Here is a 26,430-nt window from a genome sequence, read left to right as displayed (position 1 = left end):
TGATTTTCTTTGGTGGGTTGTTTTAAAATTTTGATTTTTCCTTGTGTTTTTTGGGCAGTGAATGAATCATTTGAGAAGGTAGCAAGCTATGGATTGCTACCAAATATGATATTTTACTTGATGAATGTTTATCATTTAGAAGCTGCAAGAGGAACTATTATACTGTCACTATGGTCTTCTGCTTCCAATATTCTTGCCATTTTTGGGGGTTTTCTATCTGATTCTTACTTGGGTCGTTTTAAAGTCATTGCTTTTGGAACTTTTTGTAGCCTTTTGGTAAGTCAATTTTTGGTTGTCTTTTGAATTTCTAATTTGGTATTGGATATTTGTTGGGCTTTATGATCTATCTTGCCTTTTTTGCTTCCTTAGTTTTGATACATGCTTAGGTTCTGGTGGAAAAATGATTTGTTACTATTAGAGGGTGTTTGGTATGAGATTTTAACGTAAGTAAGGGATTCTTCACATTTTTTATTTCGTATAATATTAGGTTAACCCAGTCCCTTTCTCGAAGGTTACCACTCATCTATGTCTATGTCAAGTAACAAATTTCCTTTCTTTTAGGTAGTTGTTATCTTAAGTGTTTCCCTTATATTGTTATACCAAACAACATATAACTATAACCCTTACCTTTACCCTTACTTTTCTTAATCATTTCCCTTTCCATTACATTTTATGTCCCATACCAAATATCCCCTAAGTGTGAAGTGGGTCATAAGATTGGATCGTGTTGATAGATTTGTTGACTGCACATAAATCTGATAAGGTTTCATCCTAAAACCAATTGGTATTAGGTGTAACCCATCTAGTATATATGTTATTCAACCTTTCTCTATTTTTTCTACGTGGGATCACATGTGGGTTTATTTTCCAACAATGTTGCAGTGATTAGCATGTACCTAATCCTTGTTTGGTTCTAGAATGAATGGACATTTTGATTACTTGGTAAAATATAATGAGTTACATGATCTCTTGAAAAGTTATTGATGTAAGTAGGGAGTATTAGATAAGTTGAATGATATTCATAGTGTAGGAAAATTCTTTCTGAAAGAATTGATTTTACCCATTGCTATTATGGATTTGAATTGGGTCCTAAATGGCCTAAAATTTGCTTGTACTTTGCAATCAAAAGGAGGATTTGTCAATTAGGTCTTATACAGCCTGTAAGAACATGGTCTCAATTCAAAACTAGCTAGAAGATTGAAGCAAACTAGATATGGATTTTTTGTGTAAGGGGTAATTTTTACTAGCTTTTGAAAATCGTGTATATTTTCTTTATTTGACTCGAAGAGGAGCCATGCGGCACCCATTAGGTGTCGATATGTGACCGAAAGGTCACGAGTTCGTTTCGTAGAAGCAAGGTAAGGTTTGCCTCCATAATAATCCTGTGGTGGATCCTTCCCCGGACCTCGCTCTAGGGCGACGCTTTGTGCACCAGGTTGCCCTGTCTTTATTTGACTCATTGAGATTCTTATAATAGTTTTCTAATCGATTTCAATATTTTATCATTGTGGAGGTAGAAAATTTTGTGGGCGCTAGAGAGTTTTTTTATTGTTTACCCGATTATCTAGTGTAGGAAAATGTTAGCTTCTTGAAGAAAGTCTAATCATGCTTATCCATGATATCATATAACATGTTTTGTAGCAATGGGTAAACTAAGTATAGCTATAATCACTGTCAACAGGGAACATCTCTGCTTTGGTCGACTTCTGTAATCCCTTGGATGAAACCTTCACCTTGTGTTAGTTCGAGTCAGAGTTGTGACTCTGCTACTCCACTTCAATTTCTCGTTCTGTTTGGCTCATTTGGTCTAATTTCCATCGGAGCTGGTTGTGTGAGACCTTGTTCAATAGCTTTTGGGGCTGATCAAGTGAACAACAAAGAGAATCTCAATAATGAAAGGGTTTTAGATAGTTTCTTTAATTGGTATTATGCCTCAACTGGATTGTCCACCATCGTTGCCTTGACTGTTATTGTGTATATTCAAGATCAATTTGGCTGGCCGATTGGATTTGGCATACCTGCTTGTCTCATGATTCTTTCTCTCGTGGCTTTTCTGTTTGGTTCACCGTTGTATGTTCATGTAAAGGCTAAGGAGAACTTGTTCCTTGGTTTGTTTCAAGTTCCAATCGCTGCATATCGGAAAAGAAAAATTAGTCTTCCTCCATATAATTCTAGTGAGCATTACTTTCTTGGGAATGCTTCTGAGGTCACAACTTTGACTGACAACATAAGGTACTTTTAACTAGTTTGACAGTAAATTTATACGTTTATTATTGTCAAGGAACCAACTCAACCAAAAGCTTACGCTAATGGTTGAGACCCCAAGATTTGTTATATACTCTTAACATCGGCCCCTCACACGAGAGCCCATTGGGGTAGAAGTGTGGATGCAGCACAGGTTTTTCTCATACCTGGCGCTAAATATTCGCCCCGGGATATTTTATATACTCTGACAATTAATGCGTTCTTGTTTCTGAACTTATCATCTTCGTTTGTATCCCCATTTGACATGGGTGTTTAAGAAATTAGACAAAATGGACATGTAATCTCGTATATAAGTTAAAATTTAAGAAATGGGTCTGGGCATCTCAAACAGGTAGAAGACATAACCACTTACAAGCAGAGGTTCACTACTTAGACCCATTGGTAGTAGTAGGGTGTTACTCCTCAAGTTCATACAGTTCAACAAGTGTGTTTTCTAGCTATTTATAGTTAATTGTGTTGTTATTTTTTGATATTTTAGGTGCTTAAACCGAGCTTGTGTAATAGTAGATCCCGAAACAGAATTAAATCGAGATGGAACTGCTTCAAATCCTTGGAGGCTCTGCACAGTTGAGCGAATAGAAACTCTTAAATCAATTTTAAGAATCATGCCTATGTGGACTACCGGGATCATGATGCTAGTGGCCCTAAACAACAGCTATACGACCCTTCAAGCGAAAACTATGGACCGACATTTCATTTCAAGTTTTGAAATCCCAGCTGGTACCTTTCACGTCTTTTCAATCGTAACCATTACGTTCTGGGTAGCATTCTATGATCGCGCACTTGTACCATTATTAGCCAAGTTTTTTGACATGCCTCGTGGGCTTGGACCCAGAGTTCGTATGGGACTTGGATTACTCCTATCGTGTTTAGCAATGTTAGTCGCTGGGTTTGTGGAATCAATTAGACGGCAAACTGCGATTAACGAGGGGTTGGAAGATCAACCTAAGGCGGTCCTTGAGATGTCGGCAATGTGGTTGGTGCCACAGCTTGTGTTACTGGGACTCGCCGAGGCTTTCAATGCAGTCGGGCAGATAGAATTTTATTACGGTCACCTTTCTAAGACTATGTCGAGCCTTGCAATGGCAATATTCACGTTAGGAATGGCGGTATCAAGTCTGGTGGGTAGTCTATTGGTTGATATCGTTGATACTTTTACAGGCGCTGGCGGAAAGGTGAGCTGGTTATCGAGTAATCTAAATAAGGGTCATGTGGACTACTATTACTGGTTAGTCGCTTTTCTTTGTCTCGTTAATTTTTTGTATTTTCTTATATGTTGTCGAGTATACGGTCCAGACGAGAGTCACAGTCAGAGTCTCAGAAGCAGGAGGCATGGTGCGAAAAAGGAATCGGTTTGATTCTAGATCCTTTTCTAGGTTCTTTTTGTTGATTATGTTAACTACTTTGTATAACTTGACTGATCTAGAATAATGATGATATTGCAATGATATCGTATACGTTCAATTTCGTGTCATTATACAATTGTATGATCGAAAATTGTGAAATTATATCTTGATTTGCCTCGACAATTTTCGATAGAGTTCCTGGAAATCAGAATTCATTCTGATAGTAGCTGTTAGTTCAAACTTCACACTATCAAGTGCTCAAAAGATCGAAATGTTTTGCACTCCGCTATTCTACTTAACTTGTCATGGCATATGTTTTCATCTACACCCTTCTCAGTTCTCATGAAAGATTGCCCCTTCCTAAGACTAAATACCCACTAATTATTAGGCCTTGCTAAAACTAGACCTATCAAATTGGTCAAGTTGGTAAAGATTTTAGTTCTAAGTCATTTCTTGAGTTTGGACACCGTTTTCACTTATTTGTTTATATGTACACGACTTGAAGGGATAAGGAGTAGCAGTGGCGAAACTTGGATAAAGGTTTGAATTCTTGACCTTTCATTTTTATAAACAATAGCTTAACCATAAAACACACATTTTTTTTGGGGTATGACGGCCGAATATGACATTGTATACTTCCATTGTAGGGAGGAAAAAAGGTTTGTGTGTGACGCCTCCTCTGGCCCTATACAAGTTGAAGAACGAGGATTAAACTTTTCTTCGGTAAATATTTATTCTAGGGGAAATGATGATAAATATTATCCTTGTTTTGAAGTAATTGGTTACACCTTGAAAATTTTTCTTCCAATCTAGGCAATAATTTTTCTACGATTAATATTCCATAATCTTTTACACCTAGTTCATGCAATTCAGGTGAGGCCTTATGGCAATACCAATCATGATATTGCAAGATTTTACGCTTAAAAAATTGTATAATTTGTGATAATACCTTTTTACTATTACCAGTGGTGGATCTAAAAAGTATACTTAGTAAGGTCAAAATGCAATCATAAAAACATAATGTTAGATGTTTAGCTCATTTACTAGACAAAGTCACACGTGGATATGACCTAATCAGTAATCACATGAGCATTGGGGTGTACTATTACCGGTGGTGGATCTAAAAAGTATATTTAGTAGGGTCAAAAATCGTCTACCCTAGGCTCGACGAATTGTGTTCCGACTCCAAATTAAAGGATTTGATTTGAAAAACAAATATTGAGGGCTCTAGGGCTTCTCTTGGTATGCCCCACAATAAAATTTTCACAACTCTTTCTCTTCTAACAATTTTTTTAAATTTTTTTTAAAATTTTATTGTCAAATGTCTTTTAATTTTATGTAAATTCTTTTCGTTGAGTTATACTTTATCAACGCAAGCACCCATTAGTTGAATTTCGTGTATATAGGTCGAATGTTGGATCAATTTTTTGTCATTGAATATTTTCGCCCGTGAGTTAAACTTGATCAACGTAAGCACCCATTAACATGTAAAATTCTATTTTATTTTTTATATTTATAATATACATAAAAAAAGGATTATAATTTTTTAAAAACGTTTTCTATAAACATAAAAGATGATTTTTTCATGCCTTTTCCAATTCCAGCCAAACCATTATTTTATTTTGGCAAAATTATAAGAAACTATCTATTCTATATTCCATTTGTTAAAAAACTACCTTATGTAAAAGTTTTTGTAAAAAACTACCTTATATAATACAAATTTTTACAAAACACTACCTTTTAACGGATTTTAACAGTTGACCGTTAATTTTGGCCTTTGACACTCACGTGACACTCACGTGACTCTTAAAAGGGACCTTCTTCTTCGTCTCATTCTACCTCCACCGCCATTGATGAAACTCAACTACCCGAAACCAGTTATTGGTCATTTAAAAAGCATGATTTTTTCCCTGAAAAATCCTTCAATTTTTTCTCTTACTACAAATCCGACCTTTCCTAGATTTTCTCACGTCTCAAAGATCGATTATTGAGTCGTTCTTCTGACTCTTTTGAGCTTATTGAATTGAGGAAAGAGAGTGTTAACCCTTTAAGCAAATGTTTGACTTGGTAGGATTTAATTTGGCTTAGTTTTGGATCTGTTGTCGGGTCGGGTATTTTCATTATTACGGGTCAAGAAGCTCATAGCCATACTGGCCCTGCAATTTCTAGGCTTTCTGCTTTACTATCAGTGTTTTGTTATACTGAATTTGCCGTAGAAGTCCCTGTTGCTGGTGGGTCTTTTTCTTTCCTTAGAATTGAACTTGGTGATTTTATTGCTTTCATTGCTGCTAGTAATATACTCCTTGAAGCTATTGTTGGTGCTGCTGGTTTAGGTAGATCATGGTCATCTTATTTTGCTAGTATGATCAATGATAATTCTGATTTCTTGCGGATTTGAGTTCATTCTCTCCCAGAAGGCTTTCATCTTCTGATTTCTTGCGGAAAGCGAAAATGAAATGAAGAAGAAGGTCCCTTTCAAGAGTCACGTGAGTGTCACGTGATGGTCAAAGGCCAAAATTAACGGTCAACTGTTAAAATCCGTTAAAAGGTAGTGTTTTGCAAAGATTTGTATTATATAAGATAGTTTTTTGCAAAAACTTTTACATAAGGTAGTTTTTTAACAAATGGGGTATAGAATAGGTAGTTTCTTATAATTTTGCCTTTTATTTTTTGCAAAAAGACAACACACTCCCTCCTATTTACTGTTGCTCTATTTGGTATTTGGTTTTTTTGATAATATTCATCAGTTACTTTTAATATGTATTTTATTCTTAATTTATAATTTATTTATTTTATTCTTAATCTATAATTTAAATTAAAGTCAAGTAAAATCTTATTTATATAGGCAAAATGCTAGTGATTATTAACAAATTAAAGTTTAGTTTACCAAACCTTTTTGACTTGTGTTGTAGTTCCTAATGTTATTCATTGTCAATCGTCATGTACATTGTACGGTAATGAATCATTTGCCCAAAAAATAATAAATCAGACATAGCAAAGTCTAAACTAACTACTTCATTAGCAGTACAACAAAAGTGCATTGCTGATTTTGACCAAGGTTTTGTTGATGTAATTTCTAAACTAACAACACGGTTACTACAAACTTGGGTTGTTTCATTTATTTTTGGCCCAAAGAGAAATATAAAAAGGACCCTAAAAGTTTAATAATTCATATTATCTAGCAAAAAATTGTAAATAATTTTTAATTTTATTTTAATTTAATATCAACCATGTACATGAAATTAAAATTTTTGGGCACTAAAAATTTAGGGCCTTCGGCGGTAGCCCGCTTTACCCCTACTAATCGACGGTTATGACTATAAATAGACAAATTCTTTATTAAGACTGTCTCACCTGAGACGGCTTAATATGGATTGAACCAATTTTAAATTTCTTAAATTTTTAATGAGAAAAATGTTTTTATTTAGTTAACTACTATGTAAATTTAATATTGGGCTACTTGTATGCGCCCGTCTCATGGTGAAATAGTCTCATACAAGACTTGCTACTATAAATAATATTATGCAAAGTTTGTGACTTCTATATTTAGACTTATAGGTTTGTTTAAATAGTACTCTCTTTAATTTAGAGGAAATGTCATTTTCTTTTTGAATAAGTTCAATATAAATATCTCATTTTTATTTATATTTCCCGCTTTTTTAAAGTAATTTTTTTTTTATAAATTTACCCTTAAAATCACATGTCATCATCTACTATTAAGAGCGGTTCATTCCCTTTCTTAATATTTATGCAAAATTAATATCGGACATTAGATGTGAATTGGAGAAAGTATTTTAGAAAGAAGAAAGAAAAACACGATGAAATGATTTCGGGGATTAACAAGGTGATCGACTCCTCATGATCTCGTTTTGAAAAAAATGTATAATATATAGGGTCCAAAATTTTGAGAATGATAGAGAAAATTAGCATCTTTTTCTTTCAAATATTTTCATTGTTTAAAGATTTCATTTTATGCGAAATGTAAAGAAAATTTCGACTCCATTTGCGTTTCCTACACCTTTGAAATCTAAATGAAGGAAAACCTCATTGGTGTGTTTTGGGCATTACCACTTGATGCTTGATCATCTTAATCGTTAATTAGTTTGTATTAAAATAATATTAATTTGATTATTTATTTTTAATTTAAAAAATTCAAAACTTATAAAATAAGCTTAAGCTCAAAATATGTATTTTTAGTAAACAATGATACTGAAAAATTTTTTAAAAAATGCACAAATTATTTGTGTTCTGTTAAGGAATTAATTCATCTAAAAATTTAATCTGTTGGTTGAAGGCCTACATGTATATTATATACTCTATTATGCATTCTTACACGAGAGCTCTTTGGGTTAGAAGTGTGTATGTAATCCATTCCCTCCCCGTATATATTGTTACTAAATATTCCACTTAAAACGAGTGGTTGAAGAGATTCGAGCTCATAATCTCTTTTCAAATTGACTTCTAATACCATTTAAAGAAATTAATTTAACCAAAAGTTTAAGTTGATGGTGGAAGATCCATACAGTAATATTTTATATTATGCTGCATCATCTACTGCTTATATAGTTGCTCAACAGAACACCAGCTTTGACCAAACTTTGATACAAAAGTCAAATAATGGGGTGTTGACTCTCACACTTTTACAATCATGGCTATCTTCCAGTTGATTGTATTCCTTGTTTTCCTTCCCCTTTCCTCTTTGTTTATTTGTTGGTTTATGTCTTGTGTGTTGCTTCCATTTTTATCTCACTTATTTTCTAATTCCTTGTTTTCAACAAAAAGGTCAAAGAATGAATAAAAAAATTCTAATATTAATATGAAAGCTTTCAAGTTAATTATTACGATATAAAATTATTAATAAATAGAATAACAATTAGGGGTGGATGTAACATTTATCAATATTTATTAACTTACAACATTAAAAATTTATCACTAAATAGAAATCCTATTACTTACATAATTGACAAGTTTTTTGTTTGTACATCTTCAAACCACCACATTCAGTATTGTTTCTATTTGTTCTTCGCTTCCGCTTATCTACTTCACCATAGAAAGAGTGTTTAAATCCTATAAATAGAAAAAATTATCCTAAATAATTGTATCTCTTGTTCATTTGTTGTAAATAATCTCTATTATTGATTATTTATTAAAAAATCAACTTTTGTGTAATTTTTACTGACACCACTCCGTTGCACAAAAAATGGCTACTGTAAATACCTTATAGTCGTTACACTCACTTCTTCTTCTTCCTCCTTATACTTTTTTGTGTGGGTCTACTCCTACTCCTCTTTACTGATAGGTATCTAAAACAGCCAATTAAAATGTAACAAAGGGTGTTGCCAGTAAAAAATATACAAAGTTAAATTATTTAAAATAATTAATAGTAGGAATCATTAATAGCAAATGAGAATATATAGTAGGATTATTCAAGATAGTTTTTTATAATAACAATATTTTCTTCAAGGAACCAAATATTTTCCATTCTTTCATTCTCAACATCTTCATCTTTTTCAACTTAGCTTTATAATTTGCATAAAACCAAACAAAAAAACTACTATATGACATTTGCACTTTTCATTAGAAAATTATTTATATTCATGAAAAATATATTTTCACGATAAATAATTTTCAGTAAATCAAACATTTATTTAGTCCATTACTCCCATTCGATTTGCTAACAGTTATTGTATCATGTTGGGCACACCAATTATGAACAATTCATGTACGTTAAAAATAAAAATATAGAAGTAATTATGTAAGGGACAAAAAAAACACCAATTTTCTACCCTCCATCTCCAAAGATTCATATATTCCTTTTTAATATGTTTCTTTTATTATACTACAATTTCTATTTTAGAAAATGCCCAGCTACTTTCTGTTATTCTCATTTACAAATTTTGATTCTCGATTAATTAATATATGCACATGATTTAAATAATTTTACATTTTTTAACATTTATATAATATACAACTGTGATAATTTCTTAGATAGATAGTAAATAGTCTTTATAAGAAGATTCTATATTGTACAAGCTACAAACTACAAGCTTTTAAATAATGCATATGGAATATAGTCTGCAAAATGTAGTCAATTTGAGCTGTTAAACCAGTTTAAATAATAAATTATTCTCATAATTTAAAATTGGAATCATGACATGGAGTAAAGGATTGCAATCAAAAAATAATTTAAAAAAAGAAAGAATGATTTGGGAAAGAAACGATGTAAGCTTCCATGAAATTATTAATTAAAACTTTGAGCATTGATTTTTAATTGATAGTACATTGTATGAATATATTTTAATAGAGAACTAGGGCTTCTTTCTTTTATTATAAAACTTAAATAGTACTTAAAATTTTAATGATCATGTATGTCATCACATTTATGGTGATTAGGGTTGGCAAAGTTGTCAATGCACATAGGACACGTGTAAATATATCACTCCATATGGATGCATGTTGCATCAATTAAGTTGATTCAATGGATTTTTTCTAGCTAGGTTTCAAAAGTACATAATGATAAAAAATTAGAAAACCTGGCATCTGATACTATGTTAGAATACCTTGATTAAATCAACTTGAAGATATCACAATAAATATATCAAATAAATATATAAATATTTCCTACAAAAGTTTACATCATCATATTTCTTAATATATGAGTAATTTATCACAATAAAATATTTTCTTTTAAAGTTTCTTGAAATATTAAAGTTTTAAATTGAAAATCTACGTGGTATCTCTATTAAAGTTTCTTAAAATATATATTTACTTATTTTTTTTTCATGTAAAAGTATTTGATTATTAATCAAGTTTCTTCATGCTAATTTAATCTTGTAAAATATTTCGTCAGAAAACAAAAGCTATATTATAAACAAATATTTTTTTGACAACAGCATATAATCATTATGATAATGTTGCTGAAAGATTATCAGTATTTGCCTAGAAATATATTTAAGAATTTTAATTAGTATTATATATCAATAACCTATTTTTTTTCATTAAACGTATAATATATTCATAAATACTCTATAAAATTCATATACAATAAGTGATATAATAATACAAAGATAACTTGTAGTTGTATTTTTATTTACTTCGTGCATTGTAGTATACTGGTATAGTATAGATAAGTTAATTATACTTAATTAACTATTAAGTGGTCAGATTTTTAAATAAGTATTTAAAAAATATCAACCATAAATTATTAGCTAATGTACTATGTTTTTTTTGTTTTATAATATCATATAGTTTTATAATATGATATTAACCATAAATAACACTAATTTAGGGGGTGTTTTTTTTAGTGTAATATCCACTTTCGTTTATTAGCTAATGTACTATGTTTTTTTATCTTATAATATCATATGGTTTGATTTTTTTACATGTTAGGGATATTCAAGGGAAACACCCCTAAATTGATACTATTTATGATTAATTAAAAGTTGATATTATTATAGGAAACAAGTAAAAATATGTATTATTTATGGTAATTTTTTCTATAGAAAATAAAGATGAATATAATTACACCGACTTATATTTTTGTCATTTTTGTCATGCTTAGAACATCACAACTTGTCTAGTTGTCTGTAATCATCTCATAATAAGACCATAGTTCTTTCGTTTTATATTACTTGTAATATTACAAGATAATGCACTATTCATTCATCATTCTTAATTTGAGATTAATTTTTAATTTATAAGTTAAATATAGTCAGATGGAATCTTGTTTGATTCATCTCAATTCAAAGATTATTAATGTCAAATTTTTATAATTTTTTATTACACATAATTAAAGATATTAAAAATTAAATTTATGTATTAAACTGCGTAAAAATACAATTATTACTAATATTTTAAAACTGAGGAAATATAAAACTATCACCACTAACCAGTTGACTACCTTTCACCGAGATCCGACAAACTTACCGTTATGTGGGGCCAATTTAGCTCTTAAGCCAACATTCATATTGAAGAAGTGTTTGAATATGAGATATAAAACAAAAGAAAAGGAAATATGTTGTGCAAGTAACCCGCTTCTAGTTTGTGCACCAATTGCAAAATGAATAAAATTTAATAGAATTAAAAATTAAATTAGTAAATACGTCAAAAATTAAGTAGAAAATAAAAATAAATTTTATTGTTAAAATAGAGAGAAAATATAACTTTGTGGTCAAAATAAAAATAAAAAACCATTCCCAAAAATAAAATATAGCATTAGTGAGTCAAATTAAAATAATTGGTCCTCCAACATAAAACCAAAGGAAAGTCGATAAATTTCAAAGTCCTTAATAATAAAGGAAATAAAGGTGGTTATAGCTTGTAGGCAAATTTAATCCTAAATATGTAAAGTTGACATTAAATCACGTTTGTTGATGTGATCTTAATAAAATCCTATCATACCATATGAAATCAATATTTTGCGTTTTATTTTGTTGTTATGTTTGAAATATTTAATATTAAAAGAAAAAAAAAATTTAAATAATAGGAATTTTCATGAAATATAAGAGCTAAAAGTACATCAATTCAAAATCTTGTTAATTTCGTCTAAATGTATAAAATTTTATTATATTCTTTGATGTGCAAACCTCACATTTAGAAATTTATAGACACACTTTAATATTTTCCTTCACATATGAGTGTCTTTATAATTTTTAGCACCTCATTGAGAATAATCATCCAATTAAAGGCCTCTTAACTGTTAATTTGATTAAATGTCCAGTTATAAAAGCCCAACAACTAATCAAGTTTTGATATCAAGCTAGAATTTAAGACATGGTTCGGGAAAACTCAAACAAGAAGAAAGATAGGTAATTCAATCATAAACCTAAAGGAAGTTCAGTACTAAAATCCAAAACTACTTTTATGAAAAATTATATTTTTGAGAGACGACTCTTATAATCCTAGTCCATTAAAAAAAAATTAGAAAAGAAAAAATATGAAATGCAATAAATGATGCGTTATAATAAAAAAATCATAATTTTCGTTCAAGAGCAACAGCTATTCCTAAAATTGATCTCAAATATATATTTTTTAACTATTGAACCCTAAAATCACAAAGAAATGGCACAAAATGAAATTAAAAATTGCTATCTATCAATCAATCTATTTATGTATCTATCAAATCATTAAGAAAGATTAATATGGAGGGATTAATGCTTTAATTTGATAACTCGAATCATTTCTCTTTCCACCATGGATGGACAAATAATTTTGATGATGCGAATGAATATGAATGCTAGATGAAGAAGAAGATGAACTAAAAGTCTCTTGTTAAAACATAATCTATTCCCAATCTATGGCCAAAATAAAAAAAAATTCCCACTTTCCTTAAAATGGGAAAGTATTTCCAAGTTTACCGTCCACGTAGGATTGCTTTGAGAAATTTTTTTTTTTTTTTAATAAAACCGCTACATGAAATAGCGGTTTTATTCATGCATCTGAAGTAAAACGCCATCTGAGATGGCGGTTTGGTTAAGTGAATTTTTTTTAAAAAAAAAAAAAAATTAATATGTGGAGTAAACCGCCACTTGAAGTGGCGGTTTGGTATCAATACAAAACAGCAGCTTCCTTCGACATTTTTCACAATTCATTTTGCTCTTCTTGCTTCTTGCCGGTATAACCCTAAAAAAAAAATTTCTTCACTCTCATTTACTTTAAATTTACAATTACTCTCATTCCACTAAACTAATCAACTACATTCCCATCTTCTCCTTGTGTACTAGTTTATTTTCATCCTCATTTAAGGTATGAATAAAACCCTAATTTTTGTTCAATATGCAAATTGTTTATTTTGTTCATTATTGTTTTGAATTGAAGTTATAAAAACGTTAAATGTTTGTTACATTCTATTGTTTTCATGATTTATGCTTACGTTTTACACATTTGTAGTTGAATTTTAGGATTTGTTTTGTATGCATATAAAGTGTTTGATGAAATGCTTCAATGAAAGTTTATTACTTTGTAGGGTTAGTTTAATGGTTTTTGTATATATTCATGCTATTTTTAGCTACTAGGGGTGAAATGAACTTTCTAACAAGTGTTGTAATACCTTAATATCACAAATTCTTGTATTCAAATTTACACTTCCCTTACTCACATTCAACAATTAAGTGTATGTGAAATCAAATGAAAAATATGTTTGTACTTGCAGAATATGAATCATTATCCCGTTATAGTGTATTGGGGTGGGGAAGTAAGTTATACTGGATCCGATGTTGGATATAATGGAGGATTAAATACAGTGATGTTTATCCATCGTCAAAATACGACTTTTGAGGTGTTTGTTAGCAAAGTGTATGATGTAATTGGTTGTGATCGCAACTCTTATATGTTAAAAATGGAGATGAAATACCCGGTGACTGGGAAAAATGTGTTAGTCCCTATGAAGAATGATGAAAGCATAAGTGCTCTTGCTTATACGGCATCACAAGCCCCTGGAACGGCAATGGAGGTTTATGTTGAATTGGTTGCAAATTTGGATAATGCGAGGGAAGTCATGACTAGCATGGAACTTCCAGAATCAGGTCCTAGTGTACGCCATGATACATTCACAGAAATGTTAAGTAACCCGAATTACGTTAGTGAGCACTTGGATGAGTTTACCTCTCCAACTCATTCACGTGGCATTGGTGGTGGTGTAATGAACACCTTTTCCACGAGTCACTTGGGTAGGCTTAATGCGAACGAGGTTGACTCTTTAGATCAGGAGCGTAGTTGATCCATCAGTGCTTACGCTTCAGGCGACCCACAGGAGCGTAGCTGCGTGGGAAGGCTCCACTGCCCAATTGGTTACTCGTCAGCACTACCAGGCGAGTACGTTACGGTGGGAGGTGGATGACAGGGTGTTAGACGTAGTCGAGCTAGCTGGTTTCAGATACATTCACCGGTTGTTGGGCGGGGGCTTGGAGCTCGATCGAGCTCTTATCACTGCATTGGTGGAGAGGTGGAGGCCAGAGACACATACATTCCACCTCACAGTTGGCGAGGCAACGATCACGTTGCAAGATGTGGCAGTTATCATGGGACTACCGATTGAAGGACAAGCAGTCATTGGTCATGGGGAGGGAAATTGGCCAGCATTAGTACATGAGCTGCTAGGGGTTAGGCCGGAAAACCCTCAAGACCCCACCCAGCCCAAGATCATCGTTGGATCGTCATTGAAGCTGACTTGGCTCCGACAGCATTTTAGCGCGCTTGAGGATGATGCAGATGATGTGACGGTTGACAGACATGCCTGCGCTTACATCTTGTACCTGTTTGGATGCATCTTGTTTCCAGACAAGAGCGGCGACTCGGTACAGCTGATCTATCTCCCTCTACTGTTGGGGAAGTGCTACCCTGGCGTATCTGTATCGTAACTTATGTCGAGCATCTCGTAAGGGTGCCAAGGACATTGGTGGATGCTTGATGTTATTACAGATATGGTCATGGGAGCACATTCATATAGGGAGGCCAATTATTCGGACGGTTCGACCGGATGGGCAAAATGATCAGGAAGATGACGCGGATGATTTTGAACCGATATTAGGGTCACAGCATCGGCGCGGGGTGGATCCTTTGGCAGTAAGGTAGCAACACTCAATTCACTATTCAAATTCATAATTTCACTATTTTATGATAGATGAAAATGTTAATCAATGTTTATTTGTTTTTAGCTGGCTTCGCGTATATCTTTCGAGATCCCACTCTCCACATACTCTCGTCTACTACAGAGACGCACTAGATCAACAACGGGACGAGCAGGTTAGTAACATTTACTATTTGTATTAGTTATGAATAAATTGTATACATTACTAAGCATATTGATTTCTATTATAGATGACATGACAGCCTTACACAGCGGCTAAGATGGAAGCTTTACCGCACATATGTACATCGGGCCACGAGATTTGGAGATCGCGTTGTCCTCTTATTTGCTTTGACATCGTCGAGCTACATCTACCGGATCGTGTCATGCGTCAATTCGGTTTGGAGCAAGTAATCCCGCAAGCTTGTGACACCCAACCTCAACTACATGCGATCGATCGGAGAACTGGGAACAAGAACTACCTCGTACGACATAGATCGCATGTAGATGCGTGGAACGACCAAGCATCTACATTGGTTGGAGGAGATAACTTCACAGGTCATAGCTCTGCTATGTACATGAGTTGGTACAGGCGCATCTCGATATTACGCCTAACGAACACCGCATTTGCGCAGCCAGGATCACATTACCATCCGACATCTACGTTTCTGGTACGTTTTCTTTCAACACTCATAACAAATAGTAATAGTTTTAAGTAACTCTTTTAACAATATAATGATAACAAACAGGCTGAGCGCATCCGATCGGTGCTCATACAATGTAATGACACGATTCAAGGGGCCGCTACATCGCCAGTTGACGTGGGGTATCGGCTATGTTCTCAGACCTTAGGCTCCATTAACGCGTCGCTGACCGATGCATTGAGTCAGGCGGGTTATGAGTACCTCATACCGACTCCACCCGTCATTGGCGAGGTAGATGACGCATTCCACACTCCTTCTCCAAGGAGTTCAGCCCATCGAGGTAGCTCTTCCGGAGGATCCAGTTCTCGGTCCACAAGAGGCCACCAGCGTTCATCTACTCGAGGTCGGTCTTCCAGATCGCCATCAACATCTGCTACTATGTCGCCGTTCGTTCCCCCGTCTTCCATCAACACTCCTCCTCCACATCCATCGCCTCCGCAAAGGATTATCACATATCAGCGTGCTAGTCAACGACGAGCTCCTGCTCTTAATGTCATTGCGGAGGTTGACGAGTTCACACCATCATCATCCACCGGTGCGCAAAACAAAAGGGGCCGGGGGTTGTAGTTTAACAAACTTTGTATATTCTTATATGACTTGAACTTCTTGTATGAGTTTCCATAATTGTAATATATCTTTGTATTATTTTCATATTTATTTTTTTTAGAACAAGCCGGTTCGTAATTGATTATTATGGAATTGATGGTATTGAACTACTTTAATGCATGTTGCGTTCAATATTATAAAATGAAAGAAAAAAAAAAAAAAAAAAAAAAAATCAGGCCACAAGCAAACCGCCACATGAAGTGGCGGTTTACCTGGACCAAACCGCCACCTGAGATGGCGGTTTGCCTTCACCAAACCGCCACTTCATGTGGCGTTTTTGTGCTTAAGGCAAACCGCCATCTCAAGTGGCGGTTTTGTCTGAAAAAATAAAAAAAAAATAAATTTTCCACGTGGACGGTATTGTGGGAAATAATTTCCCAAAAAATGCAAAGTGGGAATTAATCTGTTTTTTAGCATTAATCTGGGAATAGATCCGTTAAAACATTGTTATTGATGATTGAATACAGATTTCTAATAAATGTTTTTTTTTAGAAAACTATATGTTTAAATACTTCATGATAGTTAAAAAAAAGCCTATGTATTACCTATAAATGTCTTGTGTTAAATTTGTGCATTGAAGCATAGTAATCTCACCATTAAAAAATTTACATCAATTTTAAAACCTATTTTAGTACTTAAAAACACATTTTAAATGATTAAAATACATACTTTAAAACTTAAAAATACCTATTTTAAATAGTTATAGCACCTACTCTATTACTTAAAAATGCCTACTTTAAATGGTTGTAACATATACTTTAGTACTTAAAAATACTTAGCTACTTTGAATGCATGGTAAAATCACCTCTCGTGTTGATTATAATACCTACTTTAATACTTAAAATACTTACTTTTAGTGGTTAAAACTAGAGGTCTACAATCATTTTGGATTCTCTGAGAGGATATACGTTAAGTCGTGAGTACTATAATCACTATCCATCATTATGAGAAGTATGGAAAAAAAAAAAATCAAAGCTCTTGATACCATGTGGGAAGTTTGTGGACAGCTAAGAGTAGTATTTAAAATAATTGTTATTTCATTGATATTATTTACATCCTATTTATTATACCAAATTATTTTGAAATATACATGAGAATAATACTTCATCCAATTCACTATTAGTGTCTCATTTGCTTTTTGGACAATAATAATCTCTTACTCTTAATTTGTATTTTATTATTAATCTATAAGTTAAAACATAGTCAAGTGGGATCTTATTTGATTCGTCTCAATGTAAGAATTATTTATATCAACTTTCTATAGTTTTTACTTAAACACAATTAGAGATATTAATGATTAAATAAGTACATCGGATATATAGTGTACATATAAAGCAAATGAGACATTAATAGTGAATTAGAGAGAGTAATATAAAAGACACACCAAATAATTAAAGATAACAATAATAAAATTTACATGACATATTATCTATAATAATTAGAAGATAATATCGTAATATTCACAATCAATCTACCAATCAAGATTTATCTTGATTTAATTTGTTGATCTTATTTATTTCTTTCAAAATTTCCAACTAATTTCGATAGTTAAAGTGTTATAGATAATTAAAATGTGTGTATAAACGATAATCCGTTAGAAGTCTTATGTGAAGTTATAAATCCCGATATTTAATAAAGTTGTTTGTTAATAAAATTCAATATTATTAAAATTCAAAATAGATAGCTAAACGTGGTTATGATAATAAGGGAATTAAATTCTATATTCTTATGGTTTTTAATAATTTTGTTTATCCAGGAAAGTTCTAAATACCTTTTTAAGAAATTAAAAGTTTTTAAATTCCTATGTAATTTATGTATACAAAAACTATTTGTAAGTGCATATTCTTTCATGTGGAACTGATTCAATTTTATATGCTCTTTTATTCTGATATCAAGTGCATTAACGCTAAAGAAAAAAAAAAAGAATAGCAAAAAGGAAATTGCCAATAGTAAAGAATGAAAGAATTAAACATTGCCTTTATTTATGGTAGTACAAAAGTATGCTCTATCCATTTGGCTTATTTTTAAGGAACTAATAATAATGATCAAAATTAAAATATATTTAAGTTAAATTAGTTTTGAATATTTTTCATAACTAAATAATTTCCTTTCCAAAAAATACTTTTGGTGTACTAAATAATTATTCTCATTTTCATTTTTATCTGTCCTATTAAATTTGTCTAATTTATCTAATTTGTCTTTGATTCATATTATTTCTTTAATTTTACATCCACGCATTCAATTTTATGTACATTTAAACCTTTTTATGTACATTTACTCAATATTTTTAACATTTTCACCACATTTATACATAATTTTATTTCTTTAGAAATAAAGTGAGTACATTATTTTGGCTAGTATTTTAGTATGGCCATTTCAAAAGCCACTTATTATCTGCCATGCTCAATTTGCTTTATTTTATATTTTTTTCCAAAAAAAAAAATTATTTGTCTAAATAAAATATCTCACTACTTTTATACAGTACGCTACCAAAGATGATCGTGACTTAATGAATAGAGCATTTGCATATTGAGCAGAAGGCTTGGGATTCGACCGCTACTGGACGCAGGCGCGCATCCTTTTTAATCCCTTCTTAAGGGGAACAGGTATGGCTGTCCGTATCTTTCAGAAAAAAAATACCCCCATATAAACCCTATCTTATGAGAAATATTAACGGCCCGTTTGGTTGATGGTAATGAAGTAATGGGAATGAAATGTTGTAATGGCAATAGTAATGAAGGAATGAATATGAGAATTGGTAATGAAGATTCTTTTGTTTGGTGTGCATGACTAAAGAATGGTAATGGAAGATAATATTCTATTGATTGCATTTGGTTGTTAGTAATAAAAAATGGTAATGACTCTTAGTTTCATTATTGTATATTTGTATCTAAAAGTATTATTGTATCTAAATTATTCTATCTAATAATTCTTTTTTTAATAATAATATTTTTTTGGATAATTACATACATTACTTTTTTTTTCTTCATTATTTTTTTTCTTTAGCTCGAAACAACATTACCTTATTTTATTACTACAGTAATACTTCATTACCATTACAGCCTAATACCAGGTTGTTTGATGGTAATAAAAATGGCCATTTTTGGTAATTTCATTACCTTATTTTATTACCATCCATTACCATTGAACGCATCTAAACAACCAAATTTTTTATCACTTAATTTTATTACCATTACCGCCCTCTAATACCATGTACCAAACGGGCCGTAAGAGTATCCTTCACCTAAATATCTCAACCCATTTTTACTGTTTATAAATATGTCATAATTTAATCTCAATATATACACTAACAAATGAGACTATTTGGAGGGGATAATAGAGTAAGAACAAATTTGAAAGAAAAAATCAATTCACCCACGAGATCCTCGAGCAACTCGGTAACTCAGCCGTGTGAAAGCAAAAGAAAAAGCGGTCCTACAATAATACAATTATTCACTTATATCATCACCTCCATTTGACTAACCCACTTCTACGCACTTAGATAACGTGTTCATCTTTTCTAATTCACCACTAATCCACCACCATGTTATTACTATTTTTTTAATTTATTAAGTACACTAGATAATTCTTGTTGGACAGAGAAACAAATTTTTTTTTATAAATTTATTAAAGTGTCTATTATAATTTATATTTAATTTATATTTGAGGTTGTCTATATTAGAGAATATTTATAAACTTAAGAAATAACTTCTACTACTCTCAATTCGTTAGAGTAGAAATCTCATTTAGGTTTGTACGTTACCTTTCTTCACTTTGTTTGAGTCGCTCAGGCCAATTTTCTGAATTCTAATATGGTATTAAAGTCTAATTTGTTCTTAGACCGTTATGTTCCAATTGATTTCAATAGTATATTTTATTTAAATTTGTATGTAGATCACATCTTCTCGACCCTAATTGGGTGACCCAAATTTATTTTTAAATTCTTACAAAAAAAGTCCGAAAAACCTTCGGTCAAACTCAAAAATTATTAATACTCTTTGTGTATCTTTAAAGGGTGGTCTTATTACTTCTTAGTCTTGCTACTTCTTTACTAATATACTACTACTTCAACAGTTCTAATCACTTATTTTGTCTCTATTCATAAATTTCACTCAATTTCCTGGAAACACGAATGAAAATACGCTAAAAACTTTATTTATAAAGCCTTAATCAGATCATGGATAATATGCAAAACGACATGGATGTACAAAAAGCAGAAGGCATGAGATTAGAAGATGAGACAATGGCATTAGCACATAATATTCATCAGAAACTACCAGAGAATGATGGTTTGGATCTTCCCAATTCTGATAATCATGCTCCTAAATCTAGAAAAAAGGGTGGTCTTATTACCATGCCTTTTATTATTGGTAATTATATTTTTTTTAAGAATTATTTTATTTGAAATAGGATAAAAAATCTTAGAAGATGGTAGGGTAAACATATTCTGGGCATTAATCATTAGCTTAAATTTTTAGTTGAGTTGATTTTTTGGTATTAAAAGTAGCCAGTGTAACAAGAGACTATGAGTTCAAATCTTAATCAGCTAGATATGAGAAGAGCCTATGTTGCATCCACACTTCTGACCCAAAGGGCTCCTATATGAGAGGAATGTTAGAAAGTATAGAGAAAATTAATCTTCCCTATAAATGATGATAGTGTATCAAACCCCTAACAAAAGGGTAAAAGGGTATTAAATCCTCAATGGATCAGTAGTCTAACCCATGATTCTGGGCAATTATGATTTGTTATTTTGAATTGATTTTGATATTGTTTTTTTATTTTTGGACAGTGAATGAGGCATTTGAGAAGGTAGCAAGTTATGGAATATTACCCAATATGATATTTTACTTGTTGAATGTTTATCACTTAGAAGCATCAAAGGGAGTTATCATATTATCACTTTGGTCCGCTCTTTCCAATGTTCTTGCTCTTTTTGGTGGTTTTCTCTCTGATTCTTACTTGGGTCGTTTCCGGGTCATTGCTTTTGGGACTCTTTGCAGTCTTGCGGTAAGTCCATAAAATTTTTGCTTCATTTGTTGCTTATAGGTGAATTCAGGTTCGGCTCTGTTTAAGGCTATGGTTGAAGTTGATTATTTGATTAAAAACTCATATTTAATGTTAAATATTTCACTTTAAATAAGGGACAGGGTCGTACCTTATCATATGCAAGATAGACATTTATTTAGACTTTAGAATAAAAAAAAGCCCTAATAATTGGATATTATGGTTAATGAAGTAAACACTTAAAAATTTACAATTTATAATTTGTTCTTTTATCAATTAAAAAGTATATGACACGTCTACATTTATAATGATAATTATAATATATAGGGTTCGTCTCTATTATTTTTCTAAACATCCGTTAAAGTTCAGAATCTACCTTCACTAGCGAGGGTCATTTCTTTCAGTTTGCCTAGGATTTATAAAATGCAAGGAACGACACTGATAAGGAGTGGTTGAGATTTGAACTCATGACCTCATTTTATGCTGACTTTTGAAATCATGTCAAAGAATCAACTCAACCAAAAATTTAAGTCGATAATTAAAGCCGATATATTATATCTAACATTAACACACTTGTAGACAAGAATATTTGGCTCACCTTATACTAATAATCTTAATTTGCACTAACCAAAAATGCAATGATGGTTGATCCTAAGTGCGTTATACTAGTTGATAATATATGAGACTTTTTTCACTTTTATATAAAACTAATTTAAAGGAATAGAGGAAGTATGATCAAAGATTAGAGTTTGATATATATGAATTTTTGAATGCTTATTAACACTTACTACTCTAATTGCATCTTATACTGTCCATAATTTACAAGTAGCTTGAAGATATAAAGGTTTGGGAACGTGTGAAAACATTGGTTATTTGATCTAATAGATTGAAAGCCTCTTAATAAGAAAATAATCAAATTTTTATATACTTTTCAAAAAAAAAAAAAAAAAAAGCAATTTTATGCATGTTTTGTAATCTTGATCATTTCTTGTAAATTATATTTTGACATTAGAAATTTATCTTTAGAATTGTACATAGATATAATGATTATCAATATTTTGATTTGGATCTTACTATTGATCCAAAAATATGTAATCGATTCCAATCGTAAGGCGAATATTAAATTTATTTGATTAATCTATGGATGTACTAAGTGATAGAGTATATAACATATCTAGAGTCTGGTTTTGTAATAACTTATTATATACTGTATTACCATGATCTAATAATTGGAGATCAAATATTATCAGAATATATTATATGTCAAAAAGCGTTAACCATCACTTTAGCCTTTTCATTGTATTTCTCTTCTTCTTCTTTTCTTTTCACTCTACCTCCTGACCTCATTCGCATATACTACAGCCACAAGTTCAATCCTTAATGTTGGGACATTGTTATGACATTTAGACACTTTATTTTAGGCGTAAAATTAAATATTTATACGTCTCAACACTTGGACACGTACCAGTATCCGACATCAGTTGCTGAGTCCAAGTAACATAGACTAGTACATAATACCTCTTTTGCATCTTAACTAATTTGTTTACATCACCTACCATGCTCAAAATAGAAAGATTGACTCACCAAAACTCTAATTTTCCACAGGGAACAAGCCTACTTTGGTTAACTTCAATAATCCCATGGATGAAGCCTCCACCATGTGATCAAAAGGCAGGCCAAACCTGTCACCCGGCAACACCAGCTCAATACCTAGTTTTGTATGCATCATTTGGTTTAATCTCAATTGGGGCTGGTTGTGTAAGACCATGTTCCATTGCATTTGGGGCAGATCAAGTCAATAACAAGGATAATCCCAATAATGAAAGGGTTTTAGACAGTTTTTTCAATTGGTATTATGCTTCAACAGGATTATCTACCATTGTGGCATTAACACTTATTGTGTTTATACAAGATAAATTTGGTTGGCCTATTGGGTTTGGTGTGCCAGCAATTCTTATGATCCTTTCTCTAATGTTCTTCCTGTTCGGTTCGCCGTTGTATGTTCATGTTAAAGCCAAGGAGAAGTTGTTTGTTGGTATGTTTCAAGTGCCTGTTGCCGCGTTTAGGAAAAGGAAAGCTAGTCTTCCTCCTCTTGAGGCTCAAGATATGTACTTCCGAGGAGAAGGGCCTGATACCGTTGTTCTAAGTGACAAATTAAGGTAATTTTTTAATCATATGTTTGTGTTGACTTTGTGTCTAACTTGTTTGATTTCACAATGTTTTATGCATATTTCATAACGAGCCCGTTGGGCTGGTGATTTGAATGGTTATAAGTCTAAGATTCTATTGGATCCTACTCTTATTTTTAGGATTTGTGTTTAATTTTTTATGATCTAGTGGATTTGGATTCAAAAAATAGTTCCGAATCTGGGTTTAGAGTCTTCAGACCTATACCGGATATAGACCCTTACTGAAGACTCATTTAAGAATCAGACCTACTAGATCCTCTTTGGGCCGCCGTTGGTTTTAAATAATAGCATACTAAAAATAATAATTAAATTTTTAATGTAATTTAGCTACAAAAATTACTTGACAAAGGTTAATTGCCATGGTGTTTGTCATCCTCTTCTAATCATTGTTTTTCTTCAAAAAATTACACTAATGCATTACCACTTGAGGTGATGATTTGTGGTGATAATGAAAAACTACGAAGAATAACACATGTTTAAGGATGAGAGCTCTAATACTATGCGAATGGCCTAGTATATTTTATAAAGATTAAAATTAAATTTTATTACCACCATTTAATACCAATAACCAAATATTTCATATGCGTCCAAAACTTTGCCATACGCTATTACCACTATTTTATATCACCACGTTAAATGTAAATGAGTGTAACCTTTAGTTACCCAATATCATAACATGGCTTCTATCTAAATTGGATTTAAGGAAATTTGATTACAAACAACCTTATCCTTATAATAGCAGTCACATTTTTGATTAACTTTTAATAGCAATCGCGTAATTAGTTTAAAAACAATTTAATCAATATTCTATAAATTTAAAATTTTTACTAGATAATAATACTATTGCATATAATTCTAGCAAAGTGTAATTTATTGTGTTCCATATTTGTTTTTTAGGTGTTTGAACAAAGCATGTGTAATAGTAGATCGAGAACAAGACATAAGACCAGATGGATCACCAACAAATTCATGGAGACTATGCACAATTGAAAGAGTAGAAACTCTTAAATCCATCTTAAGAATCATGCCAATGTGGACTACAGGAATCATGATGTTAGTAGCCTTAAACAATAGTTACACAACTCTCCAAGCCAAAACCATGGACCGTCATATAACATCTAATTTCGAAATCCCTGCAGGTTCATTTAACGTATTTTCAATATTAACCATTACATTTTGGGTAGCTTTTTACGACCGAGCCCTCGTGCCACTTCTAGCAAAATTTTTCGGCCTGCCACGAGGGCTCGGACCTAAAACCCGAATGGGAATCGGGTTATTCATATCTTGTATAGCGATGTCAGTCGCTGGGGTAGTTGAAGCAATTAGACGTAGAGCGGCGATTAACCAAGGATTAGGAAATAATCCTAAAGGCGTTGTGAATATGTCCGCAATGTGGTTAGTACCACAACTTGTGTTACTAGGTCTTGCCGAAGGGTTTAATGCCGTGGGACAAATCGAATTTTATTACACACATCTTTCTAAGAGTATGTCGAGTCTTGCCATGGCGATTTTTACGTTAGGAATGGCGATATCAAGTTTAGTAGGAAGTGTATTGATTGAGATTGTTGATGCGAGTACGGGTACAAAGGGGAAAACTAGTTGGTTAGCTACTAATCTTAATAAGGGTCATGTTGATTATTATTATTGGTTAGTTGCTTTTCTTTGTGCTATTAATTATATTTATTTTCTTGTTTGTTGTAAAATTTATGGCCCATCTGAGAGTCATATGAGAAAGAAGTCTGATGATGTTGTAGGAGAGAATATAGCTTGAGTTTTGTACTCCCATAGGTCATTTATTTCTCATTTTTGGCACTTTATGTGTTACTATACACTTGTATGACTATTTGTTTGTATTTATATACTTTTTTGTAATTTCATTTGAGATATTATTAACTATAGACTTTGATAGTATCATGGATTTATATATATATATATATATATATTATTATAGATTATTTTTATAGCTAAAATTCTGAGTCCGTCTTCGTTTATATTTTGATAGGATAGTGCAATTTCTTGAATAAAATAACACAAAAGATTTTAAGATTTGATAGAGGTGTGAATTGGCTTTTGTTTAAATTGAAGAGTAAATATTATTTTTGAGAAAAACTCTCAAATTTGATTTTTACTTAATATTCTCTTTCTCACAATCTATTTTATGAAAAAAAAAATAGAGGTATAGTTGTGTCAGAGTGGAGGTTCTTATCATGTAATTATAAGAATAAGAAAATGGCTCTTTGATAATTGTATTCGCGATTTTAAGAAATGGCTTTTTCATGATATACTACTGAGTTTCTCCGAAATTCACCATATACCACACAAAATGTTTTAATTCACCATATACCATTGAGTTTTCGTACGTCAGCACAGAATACCATTAATGAAAACTGCCGTCAGTGTGTCGTTTGTGGTAAATTACCAGTATGCCCTTACACATTCAACTGGCGTCATTGTTAGGGTTGACTTCCCCAAACACAACGTATGTCTTCCAAAAATTGACCCCTCATATTTCTTCTTCAAAAAATTGCGCCATTGTTACGCAAATTATTGTTAACGTGGCTTTGATATTTTCTTCCATGATAATTATTTAACAGTTCCTTAGCAACTTCCTCTACTCTTCTACGCTTCTCCATTATCTCAACTTTTAATTCTTGTTTGTAACCTTGATCAATTTTGTATTCTTTGTCGGCGGAAATTACGGTATTAACTGGACAAAATCTTACTGACCGTCTCTCGAACCTTCCGGC

General features: G+C 31.9%; 2 protein-coding genes across 3 annotated transcripts in view; both read left to right on the top strand.

Moving 5' to 3' along the window:
- The window catches only part of LOC130802860 (protein NRT1/ PTR FAMILY 1.2-like), a 6,799-nt gene extending 425 nt beyond the window's left edge, over positions 1 to 6,374 (top strand). The window contains exons 2-5 of one of the 2 annotated variants that reach the window (XR_009039812.1): positions 59 to 276; positions 1,682 to 2,232; positions 2,744 to 4,151; positions 4,259 to 6,374. Coding sequence is in view for 1 of the 2 variants with exons in the window: in XM_057666961.1 (XP_057522944.1) it covers positions 59 to 276; positions 1,682 to 2,232; positions 2,744 to 3,623 (1,649 nt within the window). In the remaining variant the exon portion in view is untranslated. Of the gene's footprint in view, positions 1 to 58; positions 277 to 1,681; positions 2,233 to 2,743 lie in introns of both variants that reach the window. The other variant, XM_057666961.1, reaches the window with a different exon arrangement.
- Positions 6,375 to 20,360: 13,986 nt separating this feature from the next.
- LOC130802859 (protein NRT1/ PTR FAMILY 1.1-like) lies at positions 20,361 to 25,580 on the top strand. The gene is made up of 4 exons (XM_057666960.1): positions 20,361 to 20,857; positions 21,280 to 21,497; positions 23,100 to 23,653; positions 24,581 to 25,580. The coding sequence occupies exons 1-4, from the start codon at positions 20,665 to 20,667 to the stop codon at positions 25,452 to 25,454; spliced, it is 1,839 nt and encodes a 612-aa protein (XP_057522943.1). The 5' UTR covers positions 20,361 to 20,664; the 3' UTR covers positions 25,455 to 25,580.
- Positions 25,581 to 26,430: the final 850 nt, after the last annotated feature.

The sequence above is a fragment of the Amaranthus tricolor genome, chromosome 16 (genome assembly GCF_026212465.1).
Source record: "Amaranthus tricolor cultivar Red isolate AtriRed21 chromosome 16, ASM2621246v1, whole genome shotgun sequence".
In the NCBI taxonomy this organism is placed as follows: Eukaryota; Viridiplantae; Streptophyta; class Magnoliopsida; order Caryophyllales; family Amaranthaceae; genus Amaranthus; species Amaranthus tricolor.
This window is presented reverse-complemented; position numbering and strand designations above follow the sequence as displayed.